The sequence below is a fragment of the Amblyraja radiata genome, chromosome 33, assembly GCF_010909765.2.
Source record: "Amblyraja radiata isolate CabotCenter1 chromosome 33, sAmbRad1.1.pri, whole genome shotgun sequence".
Lineage (NCBI taxonomy): Eukaryota > Metazoa > Chordata > Chondrichthyes > Rajiformes > Rajidae > Amblyraja > Amblyraja radiata.
In genome coordinates this window covers 150,533-171,874 of record NC_045988.1, presented here as the reverse complement: position 1 = coordinate 171,874, position 21,342 = coordinate 150,533, and the positions used below count along the sequence as shown (strand labels likewise).

The window sequence follows — 21,342 nt, the reverse complement described above, 5'->3', positions numbered from 1 at the left end:
AACTTTTAAAATAATAACAAAATCAAAGTCATAAGCAAGGCCACAATCCTTGCGGCCAACCAGGTTCACTCCAATCATCAAACTATTATTCACGCTAAGGTACACAAAAAAGCTGGAGAAACTCAGCGGGTGCAGCAGCATCTATGGAGCGAAGGAAATGGGCAACGTTTCGGGCCGAAACCCTTCTTCAGACTGATCGGGGGTGGGGGGGGCGGGGACAAGAAAGGAAAAATGAGGAGGAGCCCGAAGGCTGGGGGATGGGAGGAGACAGCAGGGGGACTGAGGAAGGGGAGGAGATAGCAAGGACTAACAAAATTGGGAGAATTCAATGTTCATGCCCCCAGGATGCAGACTCCCCAAGCGGAATATGAGGTGCTGTTCCTCCAATTTCCGGTGCTGCTCGCTGTGGCCATGGAGGAGACCCAGGACAGAGAGGTCGGAGACGGAGTGGGAGGGGGAGTTGAAGTGCTGAGCCACCGGGAGGTCAGCTTGGTTATTGCGGACCGAGCGGAGGTGTTCGGCGAAACGATCGCCCAACCTCCGCTTGGTCTCACCGATATAGATCTGCTGACATCTAGAGCAGCGGATGCAATAGATGTGGTTGGAGGAGATGCAGGTAAACCTCTGTCGCACCTGGAATGACTGCTTGGGTCCTTGAACAGAGTCGAGGGGGGAGGTAAAGGGACAAGTGTTGCATCTCTTGCGGTTGCAAGGGAAAGTGCCCGGGGAGGGGGTGGTACGAGAGGGAAGGGAAGAATTGACAAGGGAGTTATGGAGGGAGCGGTCTTTGCGGAAGGCAGATATGGGGGGAGATGGGAAGATGTGGCGAGTGGTGGGGTCACGTTGGAGGTGGCGAAACTGACGGAGGATTACTTTTTGTATGTGACGGCTGGTGGGGTGAAAGGAGAGGACTAGGGGGACTCTGCCCTTGTTGCTAGTGGGGGGATGGGGAGAGAGAGCAGTGTTGCGGGGTATGGAAGAGACCCTGGTGCGAGCCTCATCTATGGTGGAGGAGGGGAAACCCCGTTCCCTGAATAATGAGGACATTTCAGATGTCCTGGTGTGGAACGCCTCATCCGTGGAGCAGATGCGGCGTAGACGGAGGAATTGGGAGTAGGGGATGGAGTCCTTACAGGAAGCAGGGTGGGAAGAAGTGTAGTCCAGATAGCCATGGGAGTCAATGGGTTCATAGTGGATGTCGGTCAGAAGTCTATCGCCTGCGACGGAGAGTGAGGTCAAGGAATGGTAGGGAAGTGTCGGAAATGGTCCAGGTGTATTTGAGTGCCGGATGGAAGTTAGTGGTGAAGTGGATGAAGGTAGTCAGTTGTGTGCGGGTGCAGGAGGTGGCACCAAAGCAGTCGTCGATGTAGCGGAGGTAGAGGTCGGGGATGGGGCCCTAGTACGTATTGAACAAGGATTGCTCGACGTAACCGACAAAGAGGCAGGCATAGCTGGGGCCCATGCGTGTGCCCATAGCTACGCCTTGTATTTGGAGGAAATGGGAGGAGTCGAACATGAAGTTATTGAGGGTAAGGACCAGCTCCGCTAGACGGAGGAGAGTGTCAGTGGCTGGGTATAGGTTGCTTCTCTGGTCGAGGAAGAACCGGAGGGCTTTGAGACCATCCTGGTGGGGGATGGAGGTGTAGAGTGACTGGACGTCCATGGTGAAGATGAGGGGGTGAGGGCCTAGAGAGTGGAATGCGTGGAGGCGGCGGAGAGTGTCTGAGGTGTCTTGAACATAGGTGGAAAGGGATTTGACCAAGGGGGATAGGATGGAGTCAAGGTATTTGGAAATGAGTTCGGTGGGGCACGAACAGGCAGAGACAATGGGTCTTCCGGGACAGTCAGGTTTGTGGATTTTAGGGAGAAGGTAAAATTGGGCCGTGCGGGGCTGGGGAACGATGAGGTTGGAGGCTCGGTCGGGTAGGGCATTGGAGTTGATGAAGTCGGTGATGGTGCTAGAGATGGTGGCCTGGTGCTCGTCAGTGGGGTCATGGTCCAGGGGTAAGTAGGAGGAGGTGTCCGAGAGTTGGCGCGTGGCCTCAGCTTTGTAGAGATCGGCGCGCCAGACTACCACGGCACCTCCCTTGTCGGCGGGTTTGATAACCCAATCTGGGTTGTTGCGGAGTGAGTCGATGGCAGAATGTTCATGGGGGGAGAGATTGGAGTGAGACAGGGGAGTGGAAAAGTTGAGGCGGTTGATGTCGCGACGGCAGTTATTGATGAAGAGTTCTAAAGCCGGAAATTGGCCACGAGGGGGGTTCCACGAGGAGGGGGTGTGTTGGAGACGGGAAAAGGGGTCATCAGTGGGGGGCGAGGACTCCTTCCCATGGAAGTACGCTGTGAGGCGGAGGCGATGGTAGAAGAGCTCCAAGTCGATTATTCACGCTAACCCTGCACTAATTCCAGTTTATTTTTTATCACATTCCCATAAACTGCCTCCTGATTTTACCACTCCCATACAAAGTCTATTACCATGGGCAAATAACCTTCTAATTCACATGTCTGGGATGTGGAAGGAAACTGGAGCACCCGGAGGAAACTCAAGCAGGGAGGACAACAGGAGAAATTAGTGAGACCTGCAAATGGGAGTGTGATGTTGTAAATGTAATTCAAATTCCATGTTACTTTCTTAGAAACATAGAAGAATAGGTGCAAGAGTCGGTCATTCGATCCTTTGAGCCAGCACTGCCATTCAATATGATCATGACTGATAATCTAAAGTCAGTACCCCATTCCTGCTTTTCCCCATAATCCCTTGATTCCTTTAACCCCAAGAGCTAAATCTCTCTCAGATGATTGAGTCTTGTACAATGTTTCTTCTCTCAGCTTATTGACATATTTGCTTAACTACATCACACCAATAGCGTTTGCTCTTAATAAGACTGGATGAAACCACCCATTTAAATGAATCTATCTTGGATCAATTTGGTCAACAAGTGTCATTGAAAAGGGAGTAAAATTAAAAACTAGATCTGGAGGAGTGTCTAATAGGCAGCTGACGATTGTCTGTGTAACCATTGCTCAAAGTGAACCTGACCGTTTGTGGTGATTATTCTGCAACCCATGTTTATCAGTGTTTTCACCACTTAAAGGCCACAAACCCAAACGACATAAAACATGAAGGAATGGTTAATACATCAGGCTTTATGCCAGGTCTCTTGGCAACCATTAAGTCTCACAGCTGACTAGACAATGTTTAAAGATAATTTGTCACCCAGTCCTTGTCACTAAAATGTTTTAGCTGAGTAAAGGATGATTGAGTCTTGTACAATGTTTCTACTCTCAGCTTATTGACATCTTTGCTTAACTACATCACACCAATAGGGTTTGCTCTGTCAGCATGTTGACCTCAAAGATGTGTCTATCCAATTCCATAGTTTGTAATTCAGGCAGTCAGATGTGGATTAGTGGCAGCACTCACACTCCTTGTGCACAAGGTTGCCAGTCAATAACTCAGCCCAGAGCCTCAAACACAAAATCTATGGTGGTTCTCCATCGCGCTCCTGTGGGGAGGGGGTGGGGGGGGGGGGGGGGGGGGGGGGGGGGGGGGGCTATACTGTCAGAAGTGCGAACGTCGTACTGGATGGCACGCAACAAAAAAAGCTTTTCACTGTACCTCAGTACACATGACAAACTAAACTAAACTTTTGGATAAGGCATTAATCTCAATATGCACTGGATATAAATGATTCTATAACACCATTTTTAATAAAAGTAATTTTTATTGCATTGATCAATGTTTCCCTCTGAACCAACGTATACGGTTGCTGAATTTATGAGACGTAACTGCTTTCAAATTGGTTTCTGCAAATGTGATATCACAACCACGTCTGGGCTAAAAAGCATTTCATTGGCCGTGAACCACTCGAAGACATTGTCATCACAGCTATCATGCAAATGAAAGTCTTTTTATGGAGAGCTTTCTACATCATTTCAGAAGTCTTTTGTCATACGGCATAAACTCAAGATCTATACCTTCTAGTCCAAGAAGTTGAACAATCCCATGGTGCCATTTGAAAGGCAATGTTTCATGTTATTGTCATTGCCAGCCAGGCTGAACTTGCTTGCTTGATTTCCCTGTCAAACAAGTCTGCAAATCATCCCATTGTTAATGGCGAGATTGATTTCATTCACATCATGTATCTGTAACTATCCTCCACTCACTGCGTTGTTCTAGAGACATTTCTCTCCTTTTATTTTGCCAACACATCGGTGAGACCAATACCTGCCTCCTGGGGTTTTTGAAATTCGTTACTGTATTTATTAATATGTCAACAGAAACTGCATTTTATCTTGTGAAGTGTTTCAAGGTGTTGGGTGGCTATTTAATGAAGTTATGTTGAACTTGTCATTGAATTGTGACTGTTCCATTCACATGGAGATCTTTCTTTGCCAAGGTGGTGGGAGAATGGAGATTCAGCAGGATCCACTGCAACATATTTGTGACGCTTGATGTCATGATGTGTACGGCCAGTATCCTTAACCTTTGTGCCATCAGCATTGACAGGTAATTTGTGTATTTACTATATATCTCTACAGTTGTAGGTATACTAATCAGCAGCTTGAAGTTTCCAGCAACGTATCAGGACCATCTAGTGGTAAAGATATCCAGTTGCAAATGTAACTGTGTGATAGAATTCTGGTGCCTGGGATCATGGGTTTTTGAACCAATTCTCAGGGTTTGGGTATCAATGATAGGACTATCCCTATTGGCCTTGAGTTTTTGATATTCATTAACCACAGATAGCGGTTGGTCAATGATGTGACTTGGTGTTTCACTTTTAAAGGGAATTAATGGTGAATGTATTGGAGTGGAATTGAAAACTGATTTCACCGAGAGAATGAGGTATCAAGTCGTATCCCGAGTTAAACTATTAGATTTGACAGCAGTCTCATTCTTAATTGTACTAGATATCTTTATATAATTTCCAAGCGTTTTAAATGGTCAAACTAAATGGATGTTGAATTTTATGAGCCTCATCTTTTCTCATCTTATCTGTTTAAAATAACATGGAGGTGTTGTTTGAGCATTATGTTAATTCCATTTATCACTTGCCCTTGGATGGACTGGAGTTGAGTGAATGCCCAGTGGACCACAACATAAACTAGCACCAGCTGTACATTTCAAACCATGCTTGACATCAAATGTCACAGAAACTGGGGCAGTTGGGAAGATGATCACAGGCTGAACATGGAGACCATTTGCATTAGATAAATAAATACTATCTGTGTTTATATCTAATATGAGAGTGCTCGGCAATCTAGAACATGAATCAGTGACTCCAACAGATGGTTTGTGAGACTCAGACAATCTCATTCTATGAAATCATCAGTCACTCTTTAATGTGTCAAGTATCAATAGGTAAAATTGGCTCCATCAGAACGTGGCAACACAGATCAATATACAATAGGTGCAGGAGTAGGCCATTCGGCTCTTCAAGCCTGCACCGCCATTCAATGCAATCATGGCTGATCACTGATAGATGATGGAAAATGATCGTCATTCCATAGATCAAATTGGGGTGTTAGTGATAATTTAAATTAGTGGTAAGGTAAAGTTAGAAAAATGTTTTAATCTCATAGTGAGAGAGGGGAATGCAGTGCTAGCGATCCTGACTACCGGTGCTGTCTGTATGGAGTTTGCACGATCTCCCCGTAACCATTTGGGCTTCCTCTGGGTGCTTCATTTTCCTTCCACATCCCAAAGATGTAAAGTTTAATTGGCCTCATTAAATTGTCCCTAATGTTTGGGGAGTAGAAGGGAAAGTGGGATAACATAGAAATAGTGTGAACGGGTAATCGATGGTTGTCGTGGACTCAGTGGGCCGAAGGGTCAGTTTCAGTGCTGTATGTCTGATTTCATCTAAGAGATCAAACATTGAAGCTGGCGCCAGTTGCAGGTCATTCAATAAAACGTTGCCACATTTCTACGAGAGTTTCCCTCGCAATAAGAGAATTTTGTTTCCTGCAGGATTATCAAAAGTAAAGGTCCTTTTAATAACCATGTTTAAAAGCTAAAAGCTATAAATGCAATAAAAATTAAAGGCTGCGTGAAATTGCACAAATGTCAATAGATGTTTCTCAATAGGTGCTTGTTAAAGGCCACATGTAGTGATTATGTTCTCAAGATGCAATGATGTATGATTACTGTCAGTAGGTTACATGGAAACAATTTTTTACCCCCCCCAGGATATTTTTTTCCAAGACTGCTTTTTTACTGCTTGTCAACCTAAGTGGTTGTCCAGTTCACAATTATGTTATGGTGTTATAACCAATTCATCCCAGGTAATAAAATACAAATACAAAAGGGCGGCACGGTGGCGCAGCGGTAGAGTTGCTCTCTCACAACACCAGAGACCCACGTTCCATCCTGACTACAGATGCTGTCTATATAGAGTTTATACGTTCTCCCTATGACCGTTTTGGTTTTCTTTGGGCGCTCTGGTTTCCTCCCACATCTTCCCAAGTTTGTAGGTTAATTAGCTTCTGTAAACTGTCCCTAGTGTGTAGGATAGAACTAGTGTGAATGGGTTGCGTGGACTTGGTGGGCCCAACGGCCTGTTTCCATGCTATATCTAAACTAAACTAAACTAAACTAAACTAAACTAAACTAAACTAAACTAAACTAAACTAAACTAAACTAAACTAAATAGTCCTCCCTAATTAATCAATCACAGTTTATCCAAATTCCTTAACAGGTAGCACTTCTTCACAAATCTGGAGCACTTTTCCACAGAAAGATTGTGCTTGGAACTGAGCATAAACTGTCAAAGCTGTCACCATACTCGAGGTTTCAAAACCAAACTAGATGGCCTTTAAAAAACAGATCAGCCATGATCTTCAGCAGATACACACAGAATGCTGGAGTAACTCAGCAGGTCAGGCAGCATCTCTGAAGAAAAAGATAGATGACGTTTCAGGTCGGGACCCTTATTTAGACTCAAGATTCCGACTCGAAACGTCACCAAGCCATGTCCTCTAGAGATGCTGGCTGACCTGCTGAGTTACTTAGTTACTTGTTAATTTAGTTCAACAAAGAAACTGACAAGTTACTAAAGAACCTTGAACCTAAAGAAGATGCTGGCTGACCTGCTGAGTTACTCCAGCACTTTGTGTCCATCTATGGTATAAACTTGCATCTGCAGTTCCTTGATCACATGATCTCTTTGTTCTGTAAAAATATGGCCAGTTTCAAAATAGCTGGTAGACCTGTTCTAATGGTTGAATGAGAATTACTTACAATTGATATAAAAAGCAGAAAACTGTTGATATTCTCAGCGGGTGGGGCAGCAACTGTGGAGAAGGAAATGAAGTAATATTTCAGATCAGTGTCCCTTTATCAGAACTGTCCAGTTTTGGCCGACTACCTTTATCAGTTTCTGTTTTTATTTTAGATTTCCAACTTGTCAAATGTTTATGCTTTTTTAATATTTGCCTTCAATGATTGCTGCAAAATTAGACAGCACTAGAAAATCTAAATGTTACACAATCAAATGTATAAAATGTGTTTGAGATTAAAAAAATACGAAGCAAAATGTAGCGGAGTGAGCATAAAGAAGCGAGCTGGGCATGAAGTTGTCTTTTACTGTCTCATGTTGCAGGTACACTGCCGTTGCCATGCCAATGCTCTACAATACCCGGTACAGCTCCAAGCGCAGAGTCACCATCATGATCTCCGTCGTCTGGGGCTTGTCCTTTGCCATATCCTGCCCATTACTATTTGGACTGAATGAGTCAGGTAGCTATAATGAGCTTTATTTCTTCCTGCCATAGGGTGATGTTAGCAACCTATATGTAAATGTGCAGTCTCATTATGACATTTGATGTGACCCAAGTGCCCTAGAGAAGACCAGGTGGGGCTTTTTGTTCATTAGTGTTCTTATTTTCTTATTTGAGATATCATTCTATCCTATGATTGGAACAAGTAAATGTTCATCGTTAAGAAACAATAAAAAAATTGCTAGCAACTAAATATTTTTTTCTCTTGCCCACCACTGCAATGCCAAAGGCTAGTAATGAGGAGCATTTAGGCTTAACCTTTGAATGGTATCCATATCTTAAAGGTATCCATATCTTTCAGTAAGGCATTTGACAAGGTTCTTCATGGTAAGCTGCTCTGGAAGGTTAGATCGCATGGGATCCAAGGAGAGATAGCTGAATGGACAGCAAATTGGCTCCATGGAAGGAAGCAGAAGGTGATGGTGGAAGGTTGCTTCTCGGACTGGAGGCCGGTGACTAGTGGTGTGTCTCGGAGTTCGGTGCTGGGCCTGTTACTGTTTGTCATCCACATCAATGATTTGGATGAGAATATACAGGGCAAGATTAGCAAGTTTGCTGATGATACAAAAGTTAGTGGTTTTGCAGATAGTGAAGATGGTTGTGAATGATTGCAGCAGGATCTGGATCGATTGGCCAGGTGGGTAGAGGAATGGTTGATGAAATTTAATACAGAGAAGTGTGAGGTAATGTATTTTGGGAAGTTGAACAAGGGCAGGACCTACACAGTGAATGGTCAGCCTCTGGGGAGTGTTGTAGAGCAGAGGGATCAAGGAGTACAGGTGCAGGGAGTACAGCTATAGGGAGAGGTTAAGTAGGCTGGGACTATTCCATGGAGCGCAGGAGGATGAGGGGAGATCTTATAGAGGTGTACAAAATCATGAGAGGAATAGATCGGGTAGATGCACAGACCAGGTGCAGGCAAGTGGGACTAGTGTAGCTGGGACATTGTTGGCCGGTGTGGGAAAGTTGGGCCGAAGGGCCTGTTTCCACACTGTTTCACTCTATGACTCTGACACATTAACACACCGTTTGCAAATGTGTCACGCGGGTCATTTCCTAAATGGCAAATAAGCTTTTCTTAAAAAACAATCGAGAAACAGATAGATCGGGTGTCAAAGGTTATGGGGAGAAGGCAGGAGAATGGGGTTAGGAAGGATAGATAGATCAGCCATGATTGAATAGCAGAGTGGATGATGGGCCGAATGGCCTAATTCTACTCTTATTCCTTATGACCCAATGACCTTATGATCATTGTTTTCATTCACTTGCTTTCACTGCTATGTTTAAGATGAGTAGTTGGCTCCTTAAACTACAAGGCTGTAGGTTAGACTGAAATTGAGATTCAAGTAGGATTATCTTAAATAGCTCTTCTCTGGCTGGTTCAAACCCAATGGCCTCTAAATGCTGTCTGTTTACATGATTTTATGAACAAACTTTGAGATCCAGTCCAGTGACATAAGACACTGGTGCATCAGTTAACCGTGCTGCCAGCTAATGTGACACCATTTCCATTCAGCTCAGCAATTACATGAGTTTCACTCTCGTCTCAGTGTCAGTCAAGGTGATCAAGTCTTACCTGACAGTCCTGAATGTAAAATCTAGATCAGAGCTGGTCCCTAAGGAAGTATATAAAGCTGTTTCTAGGTCAGCATGTTAAAGCTGAAATGTACATCTCATCACCTTTTTGGACTGTCCACCTGGGCATTGTCACGGTGTAAAGGTCAAGCAGGCCTGGTGTAAAGGTCAAGCAGGCCTGGTGTAAAGGTCAAGCAGGCCTGGTGTAAAGGTCAAGCAGGCCTGGTTAAATATGAAAATATACAACCAACTCTGAAATTAATAATGGGAAAAAATACAATTTCTCAAAGCTATTTGATCCTCTAGCTTAGAAAAAATATTCTTCTTATATTAGGCGTTCCATTAGATTGCACATCAGTGAACAATGAGGATAACATCTGATTTCTGAAAGTCAGCATTGACTTAATGAATATGGGAATAATCTATGAATCATCTCTAACTCTCAGACACCAGGAATGATGCCACCTGTCTTATTCACCACCCCGAATTTGTGGTCTACTCGTCCATTTTCTCCTTCTTCATTCCCTTCATCGTCACGCTGTTGGTGTACGTGCAGATTTACGTGGTGCTGCGTAAAAGGAGAAAGCGAGTGAACACCAAGAGAAGCAGCAGGTTTGAGTCGGAAATCCAGGCACCATTAAAGGTAAAGAAGAACTTTCTATGTTCTTCTAAATTGTTTTGAGACAAGACAGTTTGTCCACATTTGTCCAGTTATTTTTCATACATTAGGTACAAGAGTGACAGTTTTAGATTCACGATCTGTAATGAAACTTCTAGAATCATACACGTAGACCACAGATGCAGGCCCTTCAGCCCACTAGGTCCATGCTGACCATCAATCACCATTTGTTACAATAATTCTATCCTAACCTGTTTTCTTCTCCGCACTTTCTCAACATCTTTTTCCATCCTATCCCTTGCTGTCCTCTCTCACATACATGCTAGTGACAATTCACTGTGGCCAACCTACCTAGCAACTCACAGCTTTCTGACAAAAAATTCACCTGGTCACATGGAAAACATGCAAACTCCACACAGACAGTATTGCAAACTCTAGCCAATGAAGCTGTGAGGAAGCTGTTTTACTAGTTGCACCACAGTTCCGTGCAATTGTACATGGTATTCGAGGAAGAGCTACATTGCTGTAGGTGCCTTATTTTAGACTGGAGCCTTCCACCTCCATATTCCAATGACATGTTTGCAAATTAAACTAATTCCTGTTGCACAGTTGGAAGAGGAGAGAATTCCCCTGATGTTCCAGGCAGGATTTTTCCCATGACCATTGTTACTAAGAACACATCATATGCTCATTTATTTTATTTCTCTTTTTGAGATGTTAATTTTCACCAAAGTAGCATCCAATTTCCCACTACAATTAAGCAAAGCATTTCATTTTGATGGAATGTTGTGCAGTCTAGCAAATATATCTCTCTTGGACAAGTATTTTGTATTTTAATACCTTATTACCTCTGCCAAGCTTAGAATTTAAATGGTGGCCTGTTAGAAAACTGTATATGGAGAACCTCAAATGGAGGAATAAACATATTATTTTTGAATTTAGGATAAGTGCACCCATCCAGAAGATGTGAAGCTCTGTACAGTCATTGTGAAATCAAATGGGAGTTTCCCCACCAATAAGAGGAAAGTGGTGAGTGTCTATAGTTTGACCATGGTGTTGACTTTGTGTAGCCACTCCCAGCCACCAGAGCTGCAAACAGCTGGAACTTATATTGTTAATTACACATTAGTATGGGTCGCCCAGTGCCAACTTCAGGGACTCACCAACTGCTTGTTTTGGTTCTCCTGCATCACAATAAGCTAAGATTTAATCTTAGGGAAGCACGGACTGAACCAATACTCTTCTGGATAAACTAACATAATTTGGGAAAACGTTCTACTTCGAATGGGCTGCTGCCTAGTCAGAGCATCTCATCGAGATGAAATTGATCCTTCTTTCTGATTCCTTTGTTAGACATAATTCTCTAAAAGTTGAATCATAGAATGGGATAGGATTAGAGTCCATTCAGCCATGTAGTCCTAGCTCCCTACTCTTCCCTTGTGCCCTGGCAAATCTTGACTTTTTAAGGGGAGATCCAATTTCTGTTAAAAGATTAATATTGAGTCTACTTCTACTATCTGTTGGCCATAGAATCACTTCCTAAGTGTCTGAAGAGGGGGCCCAATCCAAAATGTCAGCTATCCACATTCTCCAGAGATGCTGCCTGATCTGCTGAGTTACTCCAGCACTTTGTGTTCCCCTTTAGAGCCTGTTGGGTTAAAACAAAACTTGTGTCACTGCTGGCTTTTGTGAAAACTATTTTAAATTTATATTTTCTGGTTATTGCCAATGTAGAACTGTTTCATCTGAGCAAATGATTCAAATGTCCTTATTATATTGAGCACATAATCTCTCCTCTACACTCTGTTCCCTAAAGAGAAACAGGTTCATCATGTTCTTGTCTCTCCCTGAGAAACTGCTTCTCTTCCATGTTCTGGAAAGTGAGAATGTTGTGTTCAATTCATTGCGAAGTAGAATAAATTTGCTTTCCATTGAGAAGGAATCGGTGGCCGAAGGGACTGTTTCCGTGCTGTATCTCTAAACTACACTACACTACACTAAACTAAACTAAACTGCTCCAAACTGCCTCAACTTTTTAAGAGGTGCCAGTACTCAGTGGTACGTACCTTCACACAATAAGCACTGTACAAAGGTACTCAGCGATACTCAACTAGGGATCACAATGAAGTTGAGGTATCTGGGTCCAAGATAGAATGAGCTGCAGACGCTGAATGGCCTCTTCTTGTTTAGTTTCGTTTAGAGGCACGGTGTGGACACAGGCCCTTCGGCCCACCCTGTCCGTGCCAATTAACAATCATCCATACACTACTATCCTACACATCGGGGCAATTTACAGAAGCCAATTAACCTACAAACCTGTACGTCTTTGGAATGTGGGAGGAAACCAGAGCACGTGGAGAAAACCCACGTGGTCACAGGGAGAATGTACAATCTCCATATAGACTGCCACATAGTCAGGATCGAACTCCAGTCCCTGGCGCTGTAAGCTCTACCGCTGCGCCACTGTGCCACCCAATGTTTCTGGAACAAGTGATTAATAGAACAACTCATCTATTTTAATAGTTATTACTTTCCATTGGTCTGGCATACACATTGGGTATTTATTTGGTGTTGTGTTGGGATATTTGATCTTGGTGCAGGAGGCTGTGAACCACCAGGATGAGATGGAGATGGAAATGATGTCGTCTGCCAGTCCCCCTCTAGAGAAGACCAAGCTCAAAATGGCAGCCGCCAGCCGCCAGCTGACCGTGCCTACTCCCTCTAACCAGGGAGCGAGTTCTAATCTGCCATCACCAGCAGGCAGCCCGGTGAGAGGAGAGAAGAATGGTCACCCTAAAAACATAAGCAAAGTGACCAAAGCTTTTGAAATCCAGTCGATGCCAAATGGTAAAACAAGAACTTCACTCAAGACCATGAGCAAGAGGAAGGTGTCCCAGCAAAAGGAGAAGAAGGCAACTCAGATGCTGGCTATTGTCCTTGGTTAGTATTGTCCCTTCCTTCTATCCAGAGATGCTGCCTGTCCCACTGAGTTACTCCAGCATTTTGTGTCCCTTCTTTGTTTATTGCTTCAGTTTGGTTTCCAACCATTTGTAATATAAATGTCTCTAAATTGGAATGGCAAACCATGGAGGGGAAGGTGTCCATGTTGTCCCTCAAGGATCTCTCGACACCACCCTCTCCCTCTTCACTGCCAGTAGCTGACATGAAAGGAAGTTGCAAAGTTTTAAATCAATTGCTTATTTTTGCAGAATATACAGAAGCTTCCTAAAATGTGCGCACTTCATTGTAACGGATGCATCTGAATCTAGACCATTTCCGGAAATGAGTCAAAATGAGTGCCAATGGGATCATGCATTTACTTGTGTAACGCTGAAGTTGAAGGATCTTTATTACCTAGCTCATGTTTGAAGTGTTTAAATTAACAGTTAGATCCAATAATTCAAGGAACAGGGATCCTGTTTCTCCACAGCAGAGGTATTTTCCCATAAATATATTAAAACGAATCCAGCTCTGGGCTTCCTCTAACTTTTGACCTTTCCCTTGGTAGTGGTAGAGGATGTTTATCTGGAGATTATTCATGGTGGCAAAAGCAGGAAAGGAATTATTAGAGAAATTGGAAAGTGGGACAAGGATTCCAAAACAAAAAGTTAACTGTCTTAACAGTTTAAATCAGCTCAAGCACATATAGAACTTGATAGAGGAGATGGCATAGAGAGAAATGACTGCTTCCTCCCAAAGTCACATCATTTTAGTGTTTTGGAATTGTCTCCAATATTTCTAATCTAGATTTGTCAAATACATAGTTGGTTGGATTTGTCAGGCACCTGCATGCATAGAAACATTGTGAAATAGGTGCAGGAGTAGGCCATTCGGCCCTTCAGGCCAGCACCGCTATTCCATATAATAATTGCTGATCATCTAAAATCAGTACCCCATTCCTGCTTTTCCCCCATATCGCTTAATTCCTTTTGCCCTAAGAGCTAAATCTAACTCTCTTGAAAACATCCAGCGAATTGACCTCCATTGCCTTTGTGGCAGAGAATTCCGCAGATTCACAACTCTCCGGGTGAAGAGGTTTTTCCTTATCTCAGTCCTAAATGGCCAACCCCTTATTCTTAAACCGTGACCCCTGGTTTTGGACTCCCCCAACATCGGGAAAATTTTTCCTGCATCTAACCTGCCCAATCCTTTAAGAATTTTAGATATTTCTATAAGATATCCTCTCATCCTTCTAAATTCCAGTGAATACAAGCCCAGTCGACCCATTCTTTCATCATATGTCGGTCCCGCCATCCTGGGATTAACCTAGTGAATCTACGCTGCATTCCCTCAATAGCAATGATGTCCTTCCTCAAATTACGAGACCAAAACTACACACAATACTCCAGGCACGGTCTCACCAGGGCCCTGTACAACTGCAGTAGGGCCTCCATCAAAGTCAAAGTCAAAGTTAACTTTATTGTCAATTCAAATAATGCAACAAGTAGTTACACAGAGGATTGAAATTGCGTTTCCCCATACTCCAAATGTGCAAGTAATATTTATAACACAGACAGACTATATACCAATAAAGATAGACAATGGACATATACATTATATAACATATACACAGTGTGCCAGAGTGTAGTAACATGTTGAGGTATGTTATTAAGGTGCAATAATAAAAGGTGCAATATAGAAAAGTGCAAATAGCATACTACAGACATTGAGTTAAAGTTAATTTGACAGTCAGTTGGTCTTTGTTTGTGTAATGTTCATGGAATTTTCTTGAGTGTGTTGAGTAGTCTGATGGCCTGATGGAAAAAGCTGTTTTTGAATCTGGTGGTTTTGCTCCGCATGCTGCGGTAGCGCTTGCTGGATGGTAGGAGGGTGAACAGTTTGTGTGCTGGGTGGGTGGTGTCTTTGATGATATTGGTTGCTCTCTTGCGACAGCGAGATGGGTATAAGTCCTGGATTGCTGGTTGGGGTGATCTGGTGATCTTCTCCGCTGTCCTCACCACTCTCTGTAGGGCCTTCTGGTCAGCAGCAGAGCAACTGCCATACCAGACTGAGAGACTGCTGATAAGAATGCTCTCAATGGCACCCCTGTAAAAAGTGGTGAGGGCAGAAGGGGGGAGATCGGCTCTCCTCATCCGTCGAAGGAAGTGGAGGCGTTGCTGTGCTTTCCTGACTAGGGAGATGGTGTTGGTGGACCATGTCTGATCATCTGTGATGTGCACTCCCAGGAACTTGGTGCTTTTCACAGACTCCACTGCACTGCCATTGATGGTGAGTGGGGTGTGTGCTGTCTGTTTCTTCCTGAAGTCCACAGTTATTTATTTTGTCTTATTGACATTGAGTTGAAGGTTATTGATGTCACACCAGTTGATGAGTTGTTGTACCTCCTCTCTGTAGGCTGAGTCATCATCGTGGCTGATGAGGCCCACCACTGTTGTGTCATCTGCGAACTTGATGATGTGGTTCGAATTGTGTTTGGCACAACAGTCATGTGTCATCAGCGTGAACAACAGAGGGCTCAGCACACATCCCTGTGTGACCCCGGTGTTCATGATGGTGGTCTCTGATGAGTTTTTGCCAACTCTTACTGTCTGTGGTCTGTCGGTGAGGAAGTCCAGTAACCAGTTGCATAGTGGGGTGCTGATGCCTATTTCGCCGAGTTTATTCACCAGGTGTTGGGGGATGACTGTGTTCAAGGCGGAGCTGAAGTCGATGAACAGCATCCGCACGCAACTGTTATTGTTTTCCAGATGAGCCAGGCTTAGGTGGAGTGCTGTTGCTATGGCATCATCAGTGGAACGGTTGGGACGGTATGCAAACTGGAATGGGTCAAGTGTAGAGGAGAGACTGGATGTTATGTGGGCCTTGACCAACCTTTCAAAGCACTTCATCATGATGGACGTGAGTGCTATGGGCCGGTAGTCGTTCAGTGTTGAGGCTGGGGATTTCTTGGGTAGCGGTATGATGGTGGTGGCTTTGAAGCATGCTGGTATGATGGCTTGGCTCAGAGAGGTGTTGTAGATGTCCGTGAGAACATCTGTGAGTTGGTCAGCACAGTCTCTGAGCACACGCCCCGGTATGTTGTCAGGACCTGCAGCTTTTCTGGGGTTCACCTTGAGTAGGGTCCTCCGCACATCAGCTGGGTCCAGGTGAAGTGTTTCATGGTCTGGGCAGGGAGGGGCTTTTGTTGGTGTGGTGGTGTTGTCCTCCTCAAACCGGTTGAAGAAGGTGTTAAGTGTGTTGAGGAAGTCTGTGTTGTCCTCACACGGTGGGGGAGTTGGCCTGTAGCCAGTGACAGACTGGATGCCTTGCCACAGGCGCTTGGGGTCCTTAGTGTCTGTGAAGTGTTCTTGAATTTTCTGTCCATAGACACGCTTGGCTGTTCTCATGCCCCGGTTCAAGTTGGCCCTAGCAGTACTAAGGGCGTCTTTGTCCCCGGACTTGAAAGCAGCATTCCGTGCTCTCAGGAGCTCACGTACCGCCCTGGTGAACCAGGGTTTGTTGTTGGCCCTCGTGGTGAAGTTTTTGATGACGGTCACATCTTCCATGCATTTGAATATATATCCAGTCACAGATTCAGTGTATTCCTTCAAGTTGACATGATGGTTGGTAGTGGCAGCCTCCCTAAAAACGGTCCAATCTGTGCAGTCGAAACAGTCTTTGAGAGCTGAGGTGGCTCCCTCTGGCCATGCTCTGATCTGCTTCACAGACGGCTTGTTCCTGGTCAATAGAGGTCTGTAGGCTGGAATTAGCATAACAGAGAGGTGGTCTGAGTTCCCCAGGTGGGGATGGGGAGCAGCTCTGAATGCCTGTCTGATGTTGGTGTAGACTTGGTCGAGTACGTTATTTCCCCTGGTTGCAAAGTTCACATGTTTGTAATAATGTGGTAGTACTGTCTTCAGTTTGGCCTGATTGAAATCGCCAGCGATTATGTAGACAGAGTCCGGGTTAGAGTTCTGCATTGAGCTGATAGACTGATACAATGTACAGTGCGTCCTTTGTGTTTGCACTGGGTGGAATGTACACAGCTGTGATGTTGATGGCTGTGAATTCCCTTGGCATATAGAATGGTCGGCATTTAATTGTCAGAAATTCTATATCCTCAGAACAGTGGCTTGACACAGTTTTGGCGTTTGTACACCAGTTGTTATTGATGAAAATGCATACACCACCCCCCCGAGATTTACCGCTGAGAGCATGACTCCTGTCCGCCCGGAATGATGTTAGTCCGTCCAGCTGAATGGCGTTGTTCGAAACGGAGTTGTTGAGCCACGTCTCTGTGAGGATGATGGCGTTGCAGTCTCTGACCTTTCTTTGTGTAGTTAAATCCAGTCTAAGGTAGTCCATTTTGTTTTCCAGCGAACGAACGTTGGATAGCAGAATAGAAGGAAGTGCAGGTCTGTAGGGGTTAGCTTTGAGCCTGGCGCTGATACCCGCTCAGCTGCCCCGCTTGCTAGGTCTAGCACACTGCTTGTGCCGCAAGCTAGGTCTCACACGCCGCGTGCATGTGTCGCCTCCAGTGTCGCCTCCAGTGTCGACCTGTGATGGGAGGAGAGTCCACTGCCTTGCACGCCCCTGGGTCTTGCCGGTGTAGGATGCCTAGCTCGCAGAGTGCCTCGGGTTCCAAAGCCAGTGTAGTTCTGTTATAGACTACTCTCGCACAAGACTGTGACGGTACAGACAACATATTAAACATAAAACGCACATCGCTATCAGGAGCTACCATGCTCCTAAACTCAAATCCTCTCACAATGAAGGCCAACATGCCATTAGCTTTCTTCACTGCCTGCTGTATCTGCATGCTTACTACATTATTAATGCTTTGTGAGTAATGTCTAAAGACAGTAGCCTAGAAATATTACGTGGCAGAAATAGGTGTCAAACCTCAGCTGATGATGTGTCCTGGGATTTGCAGTGGTGGGGGCTTACAAAGTTCTGTGCTAGGACACCCAGAGACAATATTCTAAAATGATAAAATGAGCCTTAATTCTAACAACACACACACACACACACACACAAGGGACTTTCCTCTGTTGGGTTCACCAGGATACGATGCAAGAAGGATTAGGCCTGGATCATTACGGATAGTTAGAGGAAGGGACCTTGAGGTCAAGGATATGATTACGTGGTTGGGGGAAGGGAGGAATTACTTGGCATGTAAATGGCATCCAAGGAAATAGTTAAGTACAACAGAGGGCCTATCTATATCATCAACAACAAGGGAGGGAAGAGAGAATAGAGTAAACACCAACCTAAATACTGAATGAATTTGCCTGTTGAAGATCAATACCCCGCTACCTAACAACAAACCTGCTGAGGTAGATTCCCTTTAACTAATGGTTTCACTCCTCATTGGTGTGGTTCATTTGCTCTGCTCTCTGCATGTCAGCCGCAAGCTGGTGAAAGATACAAAATAAATGTGCAAGAATACCCTGGTGCTGAACTAAATGCAGAGTATAGTTTAGTGAAATGCTATCAATTAAATTTCTTATTGGACAATATTGCCACACTACAAATTAATTTGTAGCCCATCCAAGTCATGGCGACTTTACTGAATTTCTGATGCACATTATTCATGTAGAACAAACAAATTGAGGATACTTTCCTTCGACAATGAAAACTTAGTTTTTTTGCATTCTGGTCTTTGCTATAATATCATGATTTCCATTGAACTAAACCCCACATGCTGGATACTACATGTGTCTTGACATCAAAACAAGGAATTAAACACTAATTAAAGCTCAGAAACAGCCTTATTCCTCCAATTTCTTTATTGAAGTCTTTCATGTCCAATTTTCCATTGTACATTGTTTTAGATTTAGGGCTAAGGGAATCAAGGGATATGGGGAAAAAGCCAGAACGGGGTACTGATTTTGGATGATCAGCCATGATCATTTTGAATGGCGATGCTGGCTCGAAGAGCCGAATGGCGATGCTGGCTTGAAGAGCCGAATGGCCTACGCCTGCACCTATTTTCTATGTTTCTATGTTTCTATACTGTCTCACCTAGTTTGCCTTCCTCCACAACAGGAAAGCCATTTTCTCTACAGCTATCCATTGAAAATATTTTTATTTATATAGTTACCCTTTGGATTTCTCGTGAATTTTCAATGCTGGATATTAATCTCTGCTTCTCTTGTTTATAGGGGTCTTCATTATTTGTTGGTTGCCATTCTTCATTACCCATATCCTGAACAAGCACTGTAAAAAATGCAACATCCCTCAAGCCTTGTACAGTGCCTTCACCTGGCTGGGTTATGTCAATAGTGCTGTGAACCCTATCATTTACACCACCTTCAACATAGAGTTCAGAAAAGCTTTCATCAAAATTCTTCACTGCTAAAGCACTGCCAAAGGACATAAAATGCCACATTTCCTTTTTATAAGGTCTACCTTGAAAGTGTTCAAAGATATCTTTGCTTGTTAATGACACTGTGGACACCACTCCTTTAATCATGAACTGAATCTATCGTGTGTCATTATGGATTAATAAAGGCACGGAGAAGAGAAGAAAATAATGAATTCATCAAAAACCTGATGGGGCTTCAAGTCTCTTTACACATGATGTCATCGGACTTTTCAATACTGATAATCAACAATATAATGTGAAATGTCCATTTGCATGGCCAAAATATCCATATAGTTACCGCTTCATGACCATGCAAAGTTGGTTAGTAGGTCATTGAACTTTGTATTCAGGTGAATCATCAAAATGTTATAATGGTAAATAAAATGCAAAGTGGATTGTCAGCACTAGAGGACAAACCTTTGAGGACATCTTCCACTTGCCTACTTCACAATATAAACTTGGAGCAACAAGGAACTTGCTCAATAGCATGGCAATGAAACATGGTGGTCCAACACTACAATGCATTGGCATGGAAAAGGGAAACCTTTGCTATATCAACCATTAAGAATTTGTTGCCTTAGATCAATCTCAAAGGTTGGAATACTGGTCAGTATCAGCTTATATCTAGCATAGAATTAGCATACTAAAGATACTAAAGATAGGAATATCACAAGGTTCTATTAAAGGTGAACACACCACATTGGGTTAGGGAAAAGTAAATTGAGATCAGACTCAAGCCACACTGAGTGAAATGTCTCCTTTCACATCTGTGGGAACATTACACAAAGCAATAGTTTGATATCAGTAGCTGATCTGTATCTAGTGAGGGTAAATATAATTCTGGCTCTTGGATGCATGGCTTCATCCTGGAATAGTCAGAGAGAGGCTATGATGGCCTCCATGATCAGAGAGTTTGTGGACCTTCAGTGTTTAGTTGTCCTTTTGCTCATTCACATTGCAGAATAGCCTTCATTCTATAGAATAAACGAGTTCAGCAAGGCATCTCATCACCATGCCACAAAATGAAATTCAGGATGGTCAGTCAATGCTGAGTCTTGTTAGAGCTGCTTGTATCAATGGTTTGGAGAAAAGTCAAGTAAAATAATGAAATAACATCACAAAGCAGCAAACACAAAGGAACACAATGTTGATTAGCTGGGCTGCAGGATGACCAGAAAGCATCTTTAGAGATTTATAGTGTGTTTCAATTATGTATTTGTGTAGTAAACATTAAATTAGAACATTATTCACTATTAGCGTTTGCTATGCCATGGAAGCATGTGAAAATGTTTTCTCCACTATATTAACTTTATAAATTAACTCTAGTGACTGCCATCTACATTTGTTCATTTCACTGCAGCTGTAAAGCAAATAAATGAGTTGACAGAGAAACCAGTTTTCTGTAGACCAGCATTGAGGCTTTTCCACCAGCGGACTGATGAACATCACATGGATACGATATCCCTCTCATCGGGAGCAACCAATATTGGCCACCAAATCTGGACCACATCATACCAGAGTGCCGAGTACTGTAAAATAGGAGGAAAGTGTTTAATCAATCATTGGTTATTCCACAGCCCTTTCCATTGGATCATTTTGTTAAAGTACAAATCACAGTAAATTATTTATATGAAGCTAGAATGAATAGTGTGGAAACTATTGTGCAGCAAGTTGTTATTTATTTTATTTGCTTGCTGGACAATTCCTCAGATAGTAAATTTAGTATAAAAATCCAAATCCAAAATTTACGCAATGATCTGACTCTTGAATTAGATTTATTCTTCCCATTGCAATTCTGTCTTTTGCATATTTAAAAAAATTACCTGCTCATTTTGAAAATGCTGTGTCAGGTTTTGTGCCTCTTTGATCCATGGTTTCAAGCAGCATTAATATTGACAAGACAGATCTCACATAGATGGGACAGAAATGTAAACAACAATAGTTTGCTCTTGGTCCATTCAACAAAATGCATTGATGGAATGATGCCTGATTTGTTGCATATATTGTTCTGTGCATAACAAAGTCATCAATATGTGATCACCCTTGGATATGGGGTTTC

General features: G+C 43.4%; 1 protein-coding gene across 1 annotated transcript in view; it reads left to right on the top strand.

The window, feature by feature from the left end:
* drd2 (dopamine receptor D2) overlaps positions 1-21,094 on the top strand; it is a 35,406-nt gene extending 14,312 nt beyond the window's left edge. The window contains exons 2-7 of the mRNA XM_033049662.1: positions 4,401-4,510; positions 7,605-7,741; positions 9,804-10,000; positions 10,919-11,005; positions 12,565-12,916; positions 19,081-21,094. Of these exons, the coding sequence (XP_032905553.1) occupies positions 4,401-4,510; positions 7,605-7,741; positions 9,804-10,000; positions 10,919-11,005; positions 12,565-12,916; positions 19,081-19,277 (1,080 nt within the window). The 3' untranslated portion in view covers positions 19,278-21,094. The remainder of the gene's footprint in view (positions 1-4,400; positions 4,511-7,604; positions 7,742-9,803; positions 10,001-10,918; positions 11,006-12,564; positions 12,917-19,080) is intronic.
* Positions 21,095-21,342: the final 248 nt, after the last annotated feature.